The sequence below is a fragment of the Orycteropus afer genome, unplaced genomic scaffold, assembly GCF_000298275.1.
Source record: "Orycteropus afer afer isolate SDZICR_OR568_19922 unplaced genomic scaffold, OryAfe1.0 scaffold00273, whole genome shotgun sequence".
NCBI classification, from domain to species: Eukaryota; Metazoa; Chordata; class Mammalia; order Tubulidentata; family Orycteropodidae; genus Orycteropus; species Orycteropus afer.
Window position 1 is genome coordinate 2,332,230 of NW_006921860.1, and position 15,426 is coordinate 2,347,655.

At 47.4% G+C, this 15,426-nt stretch overlaps 1 protein-coding gene across 1 annotated transcript in view; it reads left to right on the top strand.

Annotated features, from left to right (window-relative positions):
- The window catches only part of SMOC2 (SPARC related modular calcium binding 2), a 285,658-nt gene that overhangs the window by 158,688 nt on the left and 111,544 nt on the right, over window positions 1–15,426 (top strand). The window contains 2 exon segments of the mRNA XM_007950494.1: window positions 1,250–1,300; window positions 2,253–2,327. Of these exon segments, the coding sequence (XP_007948685.1) occupies window positions 1,250–1,300; window positions 2,253–2,327 (126 nt within the window).

Sequence of the window (15,426 nt, forward strand, 5' to 3'; positions counted from 1 at the left end):
TAGTGATACTGCCTCGGAAACCCAAGGAGGGGTCGCTGTGAGTCGGGGCCGACTCGATGGCAAATAACAACAACAACAACAACAATCATGGATGAGGCATTGACTGGTTGTCATTCCAAAAGACTTGTGACTCCATCCCGTTTCCTTTGAGTTTCAAGGATTTATAATCTGAGATTACAAAATACTAGCAAAACACTCGAGTTTATTGTTACTTTCAGTCTTAGACCAAGGGGTGCAGATGAAAGTGCCTTGTTTTGTTACTATTTTGACAAATGACAACTCTTTTTCCAAGGGGCTGTGCCATGCTAAGGACTCTGAAAACTCCTGTTGTGTTTTCTTTGAAAGGAACTGGAGAGAAACTTTGTTTTCATTCTTTGGGTGTCTGGGCAGTCACAGATCAGTTACTTAATCAGGAAAGGCCTGGTCCTTATCTCTCCAACCGTTTCTTGTAAATTTGATCCTGAAGTTTCTATATAATGAGATCACATATGCAAGCTTGAGAAAAAAATGAAAATGAGGCTGGGTCTTGGGAGACCCCCACACGTCCCTGCCTGGCTGGGGCCTCCCAGGGCCGTCCAGCGGCCCGATGTCACTTCCTGCAGCTCAAGAGCTTGTCCGTTTGAAAATCCAACGTGGGCTTGGGTTGGGTCCCAGGAGGCTTGGTTGACCTGTTTCAGGGAAGCGGGCGCGTGCCTTGCATATTCGGCACCACAGCCTTTCATCCTCCCAACTCTTCGATTCTTGGACCTCGGTCCAACTCCTTACGTGCCCTGTGCCATGCAGACGTGGGCAGAGGGCGCCTGAAGGGGCGCTGTGATGGACAGGGCCACCATTCCCTCCACGGCCTCTCCTGCTCCCCGGTCCTGGGTGATGAAGCCCATCGGGCTTGGACCCTGCTGGCCAGCCGAGCTCCCTGACTTTCCTGGCTGACTGGCCCCCAGCTGGCCTGCCTTGGCCGGCACGGCCTCTGTCTCTCCGTCGCCCACCCTAAGGCATTGGACTGGCTCCGGTGGTTCCAGCCCGGTCCAGGGTGGGCCTCCGACATCCGTCCGAGCCACGCAGGGTGTTGACGGAGCTCCTTCCTGCTCCAGTACATGGGCTGCTGCCGGGCCCAGGCTGGGGGGCCTTGTGCGGCGCAGCGCGGGCGGGGCGGGGCGGGAGGGCGCCAGCAGCCGTCGCGGCTGCGCACCGACTTCACTTACTCTCATAATCGCAGTCTCTTTGCAAATCTTTTCCATTCTGAATTCAGATGAGGCGGCCGCCCCGGTGCTGGAGACGCAGCCCCAAGGCGATGAGGAAGGTGAGGCCCGGGGTGCTGGGGGGCGGGGATCATGGCTTGAGCGGCGGCTTTGGAAGCAACGCTTGTTGAAAGCAACAGGCCTGCCACTTGCAGGCGGTCAAAGCTTAGGTCGTTTTATTTTCTTAGTGTTTGTTTAATCAAGAGGCAAAGGGACACAGTATAAGCGGCTCCTAACTTCTGCTTATGAGTGGAGATTTTACAGTTTGCATAATATAAAATATACACTTCAAAGGGTGCAGGGACTATGGTGTTTTTCCGTTCACATTTCACATCTTTGTAAGTTCCGCGACAAGGTTGGATTTCCTGCTGTTACCCAGGCCTAAGCCGGGTTCCGTGGTTCCGAGAAGGTCCGCCCGGCCCAACCCTGTGGAGCAGCCTGGCTCCGACTCCTGGGGTTGCCCTGAGGCTTCCTCATCTCCACGGCAACCGTTGATTTTTCTTTTTTGCTGTTTCCAGTGTCTGTGTTCTTAGGTACAAAATACTGACCCCTACTGTAAACTTTAAATTTACTTGTTAAACAGTATTACCCAAAGGGATGTGTTTCCAAATCGTAGGCAAAGTTACACTTTGGTGCTGGGCGAGATCCCGTGAGATGGGCTTCCGTGGCTGTGCACCTGACGTGCACATACATGCATTGGGGCTTCTTCCCTCAGAAACCAATGGCTTTTTCTCTTTTTTTAAAGTGGGACCTGTCTGGATTCGAATAGCCTTTAACTACACTTTTGGATAAAAAAATAAACAAAAAAGGAAAGCATGTTAAAAGGAACATTAAAAAATGTTCTTGTTTTCTCTCACAAGCATAGTCACTGCATTTCTTTAAATCACTTCATTTCTTTACATAGATGATGTGTCTGCATGTTATGTTGACTTTCTTCCAACTGCCTGCTGAAAATCTCTGAGAGACTTTGTGTTTTCGTGATGAGTGAAAATCACTTTCATTTTGCTTTATTAGACATCGCATCACGTTACCCCACCCTTTGGACTGAGCAAGTGAAAAGTCGTCAGAACAAAACCAACAAGAATTCAGGTAAAGCGGGGCAAACCGTACTCTGTGAGAGCAGGTTTCATGGGTCTGGGAGAGGACTTTATCTGCGTGGAGCTCCATGCGGAGTGCATATTTGTCCTTGGTTACCACAAGTCATCTGAGAGTAATTTCTGTGACTTGACCACCAAGAACTATTGCCAGTGTTGACCTTTGTAGTCAAATTTTCTAAATTCTTTACAATATTGCTGTCCATAGTCCAGGAAAACTGAGTTTTCAAGTGTGTGAATGGAAATGTTTGCTGGGAAATGTTTGAATTTTGACAGAATTTCTGCAATGGCAACCACATGGCTGGGTGACTTAAAAACGCACCATATCGTGTCATTGTGCATGCTCAAAGAGTGTGCGTCTGCGTGCCCACCGCTGAAAACGGCCTGTTTTCACTCGGGGCAGACGATCAAGGCACGGCAGGAAGGTTGGCGTTCCGGGTTCAGATCCAGACGGCCTGCGTGTCCTGTAGTTGGCCCTCAGGTGAAGTCCCAGGCATCTACTGAGGCTTCTAAGCACCAAGACTTTGTTGTATCTGTGGTTATGTGTTTTTCTCCAAAGTATATTTATAGCAGCTATTTACTTCAAAACAAAACAAAAAACAGCTTTATTAAAATGCAGGATATTAAGGTAGGTGGGTTTCCTTTTCAACTCGCCTGTCTCATACACAGCCTGTTGAGTTGGCATTAAGGCTTTTAAGATTGTGATTTGAGTGGAAGTTTACAGAGCCAGTGGGAGTTCTATTCAGCAGTTCCTGGGCGTTTTGTTTCATGGCAGTCCCCACCACGTAACAGTCCTCTTCTCACTCCCAGTGCTGCCCAGGTCTTCCCCAGCCATTTTGACCACAGTCCCCCAGCTTCCTGAAGGCTCCTGACCCACCCTGGAGGCGGAGCTGTTTGCTGATTGGCAGCTGCCCAGGGCCAGGTGATGACGTGTTGAATGAGCGCCAGTGCGACTTCTGCATTTCTAATAGGGGTCTCAGGTTGGTCAGCTTCTGCCGGGGACGCCACCTGCAGTGCACGTTGGACCGGTGATCCCGTTGACGTCGTGTGGACCCCGCGGTAGTCTGGAGTGGGTGACCGGAGCCACGAGGCTCACACTGCTCCCTCACTTTCCCCACTGACAGGCCCAGAGCTCGTCGTGGGCAGCGGGAGCGTCCAGGCGCGTGGGGAGGTGCCCGAGTGGGAGACAAGAGCTTGACGCAGGGCCGTCCCTCCATTGACGCGGCTTATGCGACTGCACGCTGGAAGCCACCTCCAGGGAGGGGTGGTGAACGGCCTTGCTCTCAAGGTTGGGCGGGCGGACGGGCAGGTAGGTTCCGGACGGCGCGGGAAGCGCGTTAAATGGCGGTTCTGCAGGTCATTGGGAAGGCGGGGACTTTCTCAAGGATCCTGGCGCCTGGTGAGACCTCGCGGTTCCTGCTCCTGGAGAGGGTGACGTCCTGGTTACTTCACCCACCTTCCACAGTGTTGTGAAGATTGAAGAGGTGCGGGTCTACCACTCTGATAAAGCCTAACTTGCAGGCATGGCCACGGAATGTGTCGGTGCTGACAAAAAGGTAAAGCAGTGTGGCTTTCTGAGTGGGGCACAGATGGTGGCGCCACAGGAGCCCGGATTTAAGGAGCTCTGCTGGCAGAGTGGTTAAGCATTCAACTGCTAACCACAAGGTCAGCGGTTTGAACCCCCCGGTCGCTCTGTGGGAGAAAGATGAGGCAGTCTGCTTCCCTAAAGACTGACCCCTGCAAAACCCTAAGGGGCAGTTTCACTCTGTCCTAGTTCACTCTGTTCGCTAGTCTATTTGCAGCACTTAGTACAAAGCCTAGAATGTAGTAAGCACTTGGTAAATATTTGCTGAATGAATGAAGCGATGATGAGAATACACAGAACACACGTGAGAAGGGGCTTGGTAGGGTTTGAAGGCAGTTGGAGTAGTCGCTCTGAAGGGCCCTGGCATCCACCGCTTTCACCAGCGTTGATACTTTTCTTTTCAAAGCAGAGTCTGTTTACCGTCTATATGTCAGGTGTTTCTGTTCAGGAGAATGTCAGGAGAGGTGGTGTTTACGGTGTTCTTACCGTGGTCCCCGGAAATAGGAGCAGCTCAGTAACAGAAGGTTGCTTGACGTGAGCATCAACAGACAAAGGACTAACCACTCTGTGTGCCAAGGCATGGAATCTAAACCTCTGCATGGATGAGAGAAGAGCTGGTGATAATGTGCCATATTCATGACAAGCAGGTAACTGCAAGATTTGTAACGGATGAACTTTCTGTGGAAGAACGTTGGGATTGCCACCTGATTTCCATAATTCCATTAGATAGCTTGGCTGAATGACTTAAGACAAAGGTTTCTTGTCCATGTAGATGAAGTTTAGCTGCTAGGTCATTGAAAAGGGCCGTGGTGAGTTTTTTTCTGTTGCCCCAGTGCTGATGAAAGTGCAGAGCCCAGCTTAGATAGGATAAGCCTAATGCAGTATTCCTGCATGACTTCTGGCCCATGATGGTCCTCAGTCACTATGGCCATTCCTGTGTCTGAGCTGTTTGTGTTAAGCTTATCACTGTTGAGAACTGTCACTTGGTCTTTCATGGGTCCTGTTGGCCTGAGATGAAGCAGAAAAAACCCAGAGGTTTGACCATTAGATACATGAGTAGCAATGGTGGGGAAATTTAAAAGTAATTTATATAATTAACAAAAAAATACTTTCATAAATTATCATTATGGGCAAGAGATCCCTATTGTACAGATACCAGTCTGCCACCTTCCCTCATGCGCTCTGGACACTGAGTTACTTTAGTTCTGTCTTGCCCCACCATACTTGAAAAAGTTCCTGTTGTACAGATACCAGTCTGTCACCTTCCCTCATGCTCTCTGGACGCTGAGTTATTTTAGTTCTGTCTTGCCGCCATATTCGAAAAGTTATTTTCTATTTATTTGTTTCAGTATCTCATAGTTCAGCTTGTGGGGAGTTAATGGGAAGATTGTGTGTTTCCAATTGAGTGGTGGGTCTTGGAAATTCCTCCTAGGAGAAGCAGTATGGCAATACTGAAACTTGAAATGAGCAGTAATACATGTACAAAGAACTGAATAATGTCACTAGAAACACACATTTGTTCCAAGCACATTTCTCAGTAGGAAACTATTTTAGGTTTTGACAGTTAAGGTCCATGTGGACTTGGGGAACAGGGACGTTTTTGTATCTCACCCTTCACTTGCTGTTCACACATTTTCAGGCCTCTTAGTGACCCGCCAATTACAATTAACCAATAAAAACAGAGCATGATGTTCATTATTTACTGAGGCTGAAAATAATGTTTCAGGAAATTCAGTTGACAGAAGTTACTGTACATGATAATTGGATTTAAATTAGCCTCAATGCATAGAACAGAGAGAGGATATTGAGTTGATTGACACACATGGAGTGTGAAATCACTGGATCACATTGATGTTTAACAAGCCAGTTGTCCAGTGCGTGTTCTTTCTGAGGGTCTGAAGACCATCAGGACCAATTGGTGTTTTTAGACAGTAAAAAATACTGTGCACTTGAACATATCTTAACAATGAAGAGGCAGACAGTGTTAGGATTATCAGACCCAAGATGAGCATTCTAGTCATTGAGATTTCAGACATCAGCAGAGTCGCATTTGTAAAAAGACACTTATGGTCATCTTTGGTGGAAGTAGACACATTTATTTAGTAACACATAAATAGTTTGTGATTCTGTTAGTCTGGATTTTAAAAATTTACCTTACTGGTTAGTCGCTCTTCATGCCATTGTGTAGAGAATGCCAAACTTGGGATAGATTTTTTTTTACATTAATTTTTTAAAAATCAGATAGCAATATTTTTTCCCAGGAATTTGTACTAAAACGATTGCATAAGGAGCCTACTATGTGGATGTGTCAATATTGTTTGGAGCATGTTAGCAGCATGCCTTTTTTTTTTTTAAATCGTTTTCTGGGAAAGGAAAATCAAGTATTCCTCAGGTGGAAATTGATACGTAGTAGGTGCTCAGTCCACCACTCATCTGTGTGTCGGGCCAAAGTGACTTGTGTGTTGCTGTGAGGCTGGAGGTTATGCCACTGGTATTTCAAATCCCAGCAGGGTCAACTATGGTGGACAGGTTTCAGTGGAGCTTCCAGACTAAGACAGATTAGAAAGAAGGATATGATAGTCTACTTCTCCAAGAATTGGCCAGTGAAAACCTTATGAAGAGCAGTGAAACACTGATATCTTATTGGAAAACTTCATGAAGAGCCCTGAAACATTGTCTGATATACTACCGGCAGATGAGCCCCTTGGGTCAAAAGGCACTCAAAATATGACTGGGGAGGAGCTGCCTCATCAAAGTAGAGTTGGCCTTAATGATATGGAGGGAATACAGTTTTCGGGACCTTGATTTGCTGATGGGGCATGACTCAAAATGAGAAGAAACAGCTGCAAACATCCATTAATAATTGGAACATAGAATGTAGGAAGTATGAATCTAGAAAAACTGGAAGTTGTCAAAAATTAAGTGGAATGCATAAAGATATCCTAGGCATTAATGAGCTGAAATGGACTGGTTTTGGCTATTTTTGAATCAGATTACCATATGATCTGCTGTGCTGGGAATGACAGATTGAAGAGGAATGGCATGGCATTCATCATCACAAAGGCTGTTTCAAGATCTCTCCTGAAGTACAGTGCTGTCAGTGATAGGATAATATCCATACACCTTCAAGGAAGACCAGTTAATACTACTGTTATTCAAATTTACACACCAACCCTAAAGCCAAAGACAAGGAAATTGGACATTTTTACCAACTTCTGCAGTCTGAAACTGACCGAACATGGAATCAAGGTGTGTTGATTAGCACTGGTGACTGGAATGCAAAAGTTGGAAATGAAGAGTCACCAGTAGTTGGGAAACATGGCCTTGGTGATAGAAATGCTGGAGATCACGATAGAATTCTGCAAGACCAACAACTCATTCATTGCAAATACTTTTTTTCAACACCATAATGATGGCTAAACATGTAGACCTTGCCAGACAGAGTACACAGGAATCAGATTGACTACATCTGTGGAAAGAGGTGACGGAGGAACTCAGTATCTTCAGCCAAAACAAGGCCAGGAGCTGACTGTGGAACAGACCATCAGTTGCTCATGTGCAAGTGTAGGATGAAGCCGAAGACATTTAAAACAAGTCCGTAAGAACCAAAATATGACCTTGATTATATTCCACCTGCTTTTAGAGACCATTTGCAGAATAGATTTGACACATTGAACACCACATGAATTGTGGGATGACATCAAGAACATCATCCATGAAGAAAGCAAAAGGTCATTAAAACCACAGGATAGGAACAAAAGACCAAAATGGATGTCAGAAGAGACTCTGAAACTTGATCTTGAGTGGAGAGTAGCTAAAGCAGATGGAAGAATTGACAAGTTAAAAGAGCTGAACAGATGATTTCAAAAAGCAGCTCCAGAAGACAAAGTCAATTATAATGAAACATGCAAACACTAATTAATTAAATTAAAGGCAAACTAATTATAGTTATCGATTATAATGAAATGTGTTAGAAAACCAGAAGGGAAGAACACGCTTGGCATTTCTCAAGCTGAAAGAATGGGGAAAAAAAAAAAAATCAAATCTTGAATTGCAATATTGAAAGATTTTATGGGCTAAAAGAATCGGTTGATGTTTCAGGATGTAGCATATGATCAAGAACCAGTGGTATTAAAGAAAGAAGCTGAAGTTGCCTTGAAGGCATTGGTGAGAAACAAGGCTCCAGGAATTGACAGAATACCCGTTGAGATGTTTCAACAAATGGATGCCTCACTGGAGGCACTCAGTTATGCCAGGAGACTTGGAAGACAGCTACCTGGCCAACTGACTGGAAGAGATTCCTCTTTGTACCCATTCCAAAGAAGGGTGATCCCACAGAATGTGAAATTATCAAACAATATCATTAATATCGCACGCAAGTAAAATCTTACTGAAGATAATTCAAAAACAGTTGCAGCAGTATATTGACAGAGAGCTCCCAGAAATGCAAGCTGGATTCAGAAGAGGACACGGAATGAGAGCTGTCACTGCTGATGTCACATGGATCTTAGCTGAAAGCCAGGAATACCAGAAAGATGTTTACTTGTGTTTTATTGACTGTGCAAAAGCATTTGATTGTGTGGCTCATAACAAATTATGGGTAACATTGAGAAGAATGGGAATTCCAGAACACTTAATAGTACTCACGAGGAAACTATTCATAGACCAGGAGGCTGTCATTCGAACAAAACAAGGGGACGCTGCATGGTTTAAAATTAGGAAGGGAGTGCATCAGGGATGTATCCTTTCAACATGCATATTCGATATGTATGCTGAGTAGATAATCTGAGAAGTTGACTATATAAAGAGAAATGTGGCATCAGGATTGGAAGACTCATTAACAACTTGCTATATGCAGGTGACACAACCTCGCTTGCTGAAAGTGAGGATGACTTAAAGTACTTACTGATGAAGATTAAAGACAGTGTGGAATATACACCTAACATAAAGAAAAGGAAAATCTTCCCAACTGGACCAATAAGCAATGGAGAAAAGATTGAAGTTGTCAACGATTTCCTATTCATTCCGTGATCAGCACCCATGGAAGCAGCAGTCAAGACATCAGACAAAGTATTGCTCTGGGCAAATCTGCTGCAAAAGACCTCTTTAAAGTGCTGAAGAGCAAAGATGTCTCTTTGAATGCTAAGGTATGCCTAACCCAAGCCGTGGTGTTTTCAGTCTCCTCAGATGCATGTGAAAGCTGGACAGTGAATAAGGAATAAGGAAGATTGAGGAAGAATTCATGCTTCTGAGTGGTGTTGGTGAAGAATACTGAAAGTACCCTGGTCTGCCAGAACAACTAACCGATCTGTCCTGGAAAAAGTACAGCCGGAGAGAGACAGCTGCACGGTCTGTCCTGGGCTTGGGACAATTGAGTTTTTATTGCATTCTTTACTTTAGATCCCAGGCTGGTCGTGGACTGTCTGTTACTTCTCCCCTGTGATTCTGTTGAGAGCTGAGTACTCGCAAGTAGGTGAGCCTCCCCCGCCTGGGCTCTTGCAGGCCCAAGGCAGCCTGGGTTGCCGGCCCCCAGGACACACCTCATGCCCCTCCAGTCTCTGACAGCCCTCTGGTTTCCTGGCATGGTCATTTATCATCCTTTTAAACAGCGCCTGTGAGCTCAAGATAACAGAGAGGCCTCCACGTTTGTCAGGGCTGAAATCTCCCACTTGGGGTAAAAATATGTCCTCCTCCCTAAACCATTAAACACGGCTCTGCTTTATATCCAGGAGGGGACCCTTGTGTTCAGGAAGTTCCAGTTTTACAGGACCCCCCTCTGTGGAAATCTCTCAGCTGAATGTAGGCGTGACGGTGTTGGTTGCAGTGCCCGTGTTGTGATTAGTGCCAGCAGACAGCATCTTCATCCTGCTTTAAATCGTTTATATCACTCTCCCTGGGGAAACATTATACAACTTCTAGTTTCTTTTCCTTTTTTGAGTTTCAAAAAATTGTTTTCCTTTTCATTCTATATTTCACACACAAGACTGGAAAAGCATTGACAATAAGGACTAGGGTGTTAACGTGAAAAAGTTTTGGGTGTTTAAGAGATTAAAGTATTACAATAAATCAAACAGCTTGTTTTAAGTGTGGGTTCTAAAAGTGTGTTATTGAAACACGTTGATTTATCTGGAAATGTCATAGCTGAATTCATCCAGTTTTCCTAATTTTACAGTGGGGTTTTAATTTCAAGCATACTCAGTCTCAGATGTCAGTATTCAGTCGAACTGGGGGGCTGTAAATAATGGGGTGCAGTGTTTCAGGGTAAGGATGGAAGGCAGTATGAGAGCAGGGAAATCAGAGCCAAGGTGGTTGGAAACACACCATGGCGTGTCCGTGTGCACAGCCTTTCCCTCTTCTCATGTGGGGGCTTAACCTCTCACTGTGGAAGGTATGTAACTCATCACTGGCCTCTCCCTCCTGTCTCAGGGTTCTGTATTTTGCTGTAACATCTCATAGAACTCACGACTTTCCAAGGACATCACTCCCATGGTGGTGGAGGCTAGGAGGCTGGCAAGTCCCATATCCATGGGCCAGGTGTAGGTCTAGAGGATTCTCCTTACTCATGTGGTTGCAGGGGCTGGTGAATCCAAATCAGTAGGATAGACGACTGGCTGAGGTCTCAAGTCCAGGGATTAGATGATGACAAACCAAATGCAGGATCTGGAGCCAGAGAGTGACCTTTGCCAGAACATTCCGATACATACCTTCCAGGAAACTGAGCTGGTGACTTGAGTCACAGCCTCTAGCAAGGCAGGACTCAAGATCCATCCTATTCTAAAACTGCCATCAAGTTGGATCCGACTCACAGTGACCCTTCCTTGGGTTCCTGAGACGGTATCACTATGGAAGTAGATTCCCCCAACCTTCCTTCCGAGGAGTGGCTGCTGGGTTTGAACCACCGGGCTTCTGGTTAGCAGTCAGTTCCCTTAGGCCGTATACCACCAGAGCTCCCTAAACAGGCATAGAGACTAGGATTCACAGTGCATCACAAAATGGGGGCTGTGGCTCGGAGGGCTGTAGTGAATAGTTAGTTGGCTGCATGCAGTATGTTTGAGTCCACTGCTGAAGCTGTCATGTCTGTCCATCACACTGACAGTTGCCCTCATTCTCACAGACCCTCTACTTTACCAGACATGATGTCCTTTTCTAGCAATTGACCTCTTCTGGTGACATGTCCAGAGTAAGTGAGTTGAAGTCCCACCGTCCTGGCTTCTCAGGAGCATTCCAGTTGCAGTTCTTCTCAGGCCGAGGCGTTTGTTCCTCTTGCAGCCCGTGCATGCTGAATATTCTTCACCAGCATCACAGCTCGAATGTATCAGTTTCTTTTCTGTCTCCCTTTTTCATTGTTGAGCTTTCGTATGTGTGTCAGGTGAGTGATAGCAACATGGCTTGGGTGAGAGCACCTTAGTCATCAAAGTGGTGTACTTTTTCTTAATACTTTAAAGAGGTCATTTGCAGCAGCTTTGGCCAGTGCAGCATGTTATTTATTTTTTTAACTCTTTCCACTTTCTCGCCATGATTATCTCTTCCCTGTGTCCTTCCCTCCCATGTACTTTCACCTCCCGAGCTAGCTGCCTATGATCCAAGGAGTGTATCTTCCTCACGTAAATGTTCATCCCATATGCCTTTCCGTTGTTTGACTAGAAGCCACAGGAGTAGGTTCAATTCCAAACCTGAAGGGCAGCTAGGGGCCATGTACTCAGGGATCTCACCAAGCTGTTATCAGACCAGCAAAGCTGGTCTTTTTTTTTTTTTTTTATGATTTTGAGTTTTATTCCCCATTGTTCTCCCACTCTACCCAGGATCTCCTACATAGATCCCCCTGCGAGTGGTTGACAGTGATAGCTGGGCACCATCTAGTTCTTCTGGTCTCATAGCTGTATAGGCTGCAGATCGTGTGGTGTACCAGTTGCTTGGACTAATTGTTTTCATGCATCTTTGGTTTTCTTCATTATTCTTTGCTTTGGATGAGGAGAGACCCATTGTTGCATCTAGATGGCCACTTGCAAGGTTTTAAGATTCCAGTCGCTACTCACCAAAGTAGGATGTGGAACAGTGTTTCTGTGTGGGATTTTATGCCAGTTGAGCTTGATCTCCCCAGTGACCGTGGTCCCAAGCCCTCAGGTCTACTTGCTCCCTCCAGGTAGCTGGCTGTGGCCAAGAAGTGACTACAGCCTTGTCCCTTGGCAGCTCTAGTGTATACCTGGGAATTCTAACAGAACATACCACTACACTTGTAGAAACATTGTCTGCCAGCCCTATATATGGTCATGGGCACTCTCCCCCCTGCATAGACATACCTAGTAGTTCAGCCTGTCCACCCATCTATCCACCCACATATCCATGTTTGCCTTCACTGACAATGCACTACGGTATGTGCAAAAGGGTTCATCTTTGTTGTTTGTACCTTCATGTACCTCTATGTTTTCCTCTTCCTCAATGCCACCATGTTGATCACTCGCTCTTGGTACATTGCCCTTCTCTTCACCCACATTAGTACTTGTCTCTATCTCTCTAGCAGTGCTCCTTCCCCACTCCTCCCCTCCCTGGTAACCAACAAAGACAGCTGCCTTTCATCTCTCGATGGCTGCTTCCATGGGCATTGATTATTGATTCAAGTAGGATGAAATGGTTGACACCTTCAGTCTTTTCTCCATCTGTTATGATGATGTGTGTTGGTGTGGTTTGAGGATTTTCCTTTTCTTCACATTCTGGGGTGGTCCTCACACCATCCTGTTGTCACCTGTAGGTTTTCACTGGCTGAGTTTCAGAAGCGAGACCTGCTCATCTCTTTCTGAAGATCAGCCAGTGTCAGCCTTGTGCATCAGCTGTAACATGTAGGATGCTTGTTGTGCGTCAGACAGGTGTGCAGTGCTTGGAGCGCATCAGGGAACTCAGATTTCACAGTGCCCCGTGCCATGCTCCACTCCTCTCCTAGGTCAGGACATCTGTGGAAATCTAAAGTGGCAGAGCTGGAGACCAAGCCCAGATCTGTGATTCCAAATCTCCCACCACCACACGGCAAATAAGATGGACCTGTTCCGTTCCAAAACTATCGTCTCCCCATGGAATCGTTGGGTCTGGTCCTTGAAGGTGTCTCTAAGCTCATAGTGCCTAGTAAAGTCACGTGGCATGCACAGCTGTGGAATGCACGTGTTGAAGCTCTTGTTGACCCTGCACAAGCCATTCTTGTCCAGCCAGGCCTGGACTTCCGGGGAAGGGTGGATTCCAGAAGCAGCCTCGTGAGAAATACTTTGAGCAGAATGATGGCTTGGGCATATGAACGTGACTGCAGGTGGGGGGCCAGGAGGGCAGTGGGTTCCTCCCCCTGATGTATTCACTTGGCAGCGGGCATGTCAGCCTGAGGGGAGGACCCAGCAAGGAGGGGTTCGAGAGTGTGGACCATGCACCAGCAAACCATGTCTTCTGGGGGCAGGAACATAGGCCTGAGCAGATCTTTAGGTATGTGGACCGTGTTCCTCTCTGGTCCGTGGTGGAGGCTTCCTTCTAACAGGGATCTGCTTGCTAGGCCTGAACCTGGCCTTGGCCTCTGGGAAGTCTGTAGAGTGGGGAGGGGACTGGGGTGATTCTTGACCCCACTGTGTGGTCCTGCCCGACTCCTAATTTCTCTGAGTTGCTGTACCTCATCTTTTAAGGTCCGATAATGACCAGCCTCAAGGGACAAAGGTGAGTCTGTGGGAGTCCGGGTGTTCAGCCAGTGGGGCCCGTGGGGGCACAGTCACTTGGATTAATTTCTAGCTGTGCACATCTCAGATCAGGTCCGAAGATCAGGTCCGAACACTGCAAACGACAAGGACTCAGTACTTCCTGAGACTCTCCTGTGTGTGTGTGCACGCACGCATTACAATGGGGACAGGTGCTGGAGAACTCAGGAGCTGGGGCTTGTGTGTGACGCATGAAAGCCTGAGAGAAGGGGCGGCGGGGCGTCTGGTGCAGTGAGACTGGGCCAGTGATGTGCCTGTGTCACAGCATGAAGTTGGTGGGGCAGATGCTGCAGTGGTCCCGTCTCCGTCCGTGGCCTCTGTGAGCTGCAGTGACTCCTCAGTCAGAACACATGCACCACAACACAGCAGCCTCTCGGGACTGGCTCACAAAGTCACAGTAGAGGTAGGATCCCTGCTTTTGCTGTGTAGGTGCCAAAGGCATGGGGCGAGCCCCTCTCTTGCTGGCGGTGGGTGAGTCACGGTTCCTGTAGGTTGGACAGTCAAGAGTTGTCTCAGCCCATAAGTGACTTTTGCCAACACTCTGTCGTGCCGGATAGGACAAAGTGGAGAAAACGCGGGACATAGTCCTCCTCTGTTCTTTTGTTGCTCCCTGTTTTACACCACCGCTGGCTGGCGCTCTCTGTGCTGGGCAGGGTGCTTTGCTCCAGTTGCAGGGAGCTCCGTGGCAGTGCCAGGAGTCTAAGAAAATGTCCCTCCACTTCCTAGGGGATTTAATTCACTCCCAGGGAAAGATGTGGGTGGGTCTGCGCACATGTGCACCATACAGCCAACTACGCACCAGAAATAACTGTTGCCTCAGAAACACTCGATGTTGTTGACAAGACACTTCCTCTGTTGCCCTACTTCTTTATGTCCCTCCCCTTCCCCTTAGGCACACCTGCATCTGGTGTCTCGTCTCAGACCAGTGCTGGTGCGGAATCATGCCACCGTTTCCTGGAACAGATGGAAGGAGGAGAGGAAGCACCCTTTTCTCCCTCCTGTTTACCAGACAAGATGGCCTCACTAAGGCCCTGTGAGGGGATGTTGTTTCCCTTCTTATGTATGAACTGAAGTGGGATTCTCAGTGGTGGGTGGCATCCAGGGGCTGTTCTCAATGGTTTGGTTCATGTTGTTTGTTTCTCTTGGGCTTCAGTCCCTGAGTTACGTATCGGGTTATCAGCTTGGCCTTGGGTGCCATCAGGTCTGTGCTGACTCATGGTGATCTGTGTGGAGGAGCAGAATTGTCTCATAGGGGTGCCTCGGCTGGAAAAGCCTTAGGAGAGCCAATTCGCAGGCCTTTCTCCTGCTTGGTGGCTGCATGGGTTTGAACCACCAACTTTTTGCCTAGCACCCGAATGCTAAACAGTTGCGCCACCAGGGCTCCTTGGTTGTCAGATGAAGAGATTAAAATAGTGAGGGAAACCCACCACAATGTAATGTCTCACCACATTAGCAGTAATTAACATGCTCATGCAACCACTGTTGGGGCTCTGAGATCTGTGGGGGCATTCTCCTCCACAGGTCCTGTAGGGGCCCAGTGCCGCCTCTGTGACTCTTCCAACCTCTGGCCAAGTCTGCATGGACATGATCTCAGGCGGGGAGAGAGCACCTGGAGGAGCCACACGCGACCCACAGGCTGGGTGCTCAGTCAAGTGAACCTTCCATGGAGGGAGCCATGCTCACAACCACACGTGACCCACAGGGTGGGTGCTCAGTCAAGTGAACCTTCCCTAGAGGGAGCCAGGCACACGGTCACACGTGACCCACAGGCTGGGTGCTCAGTC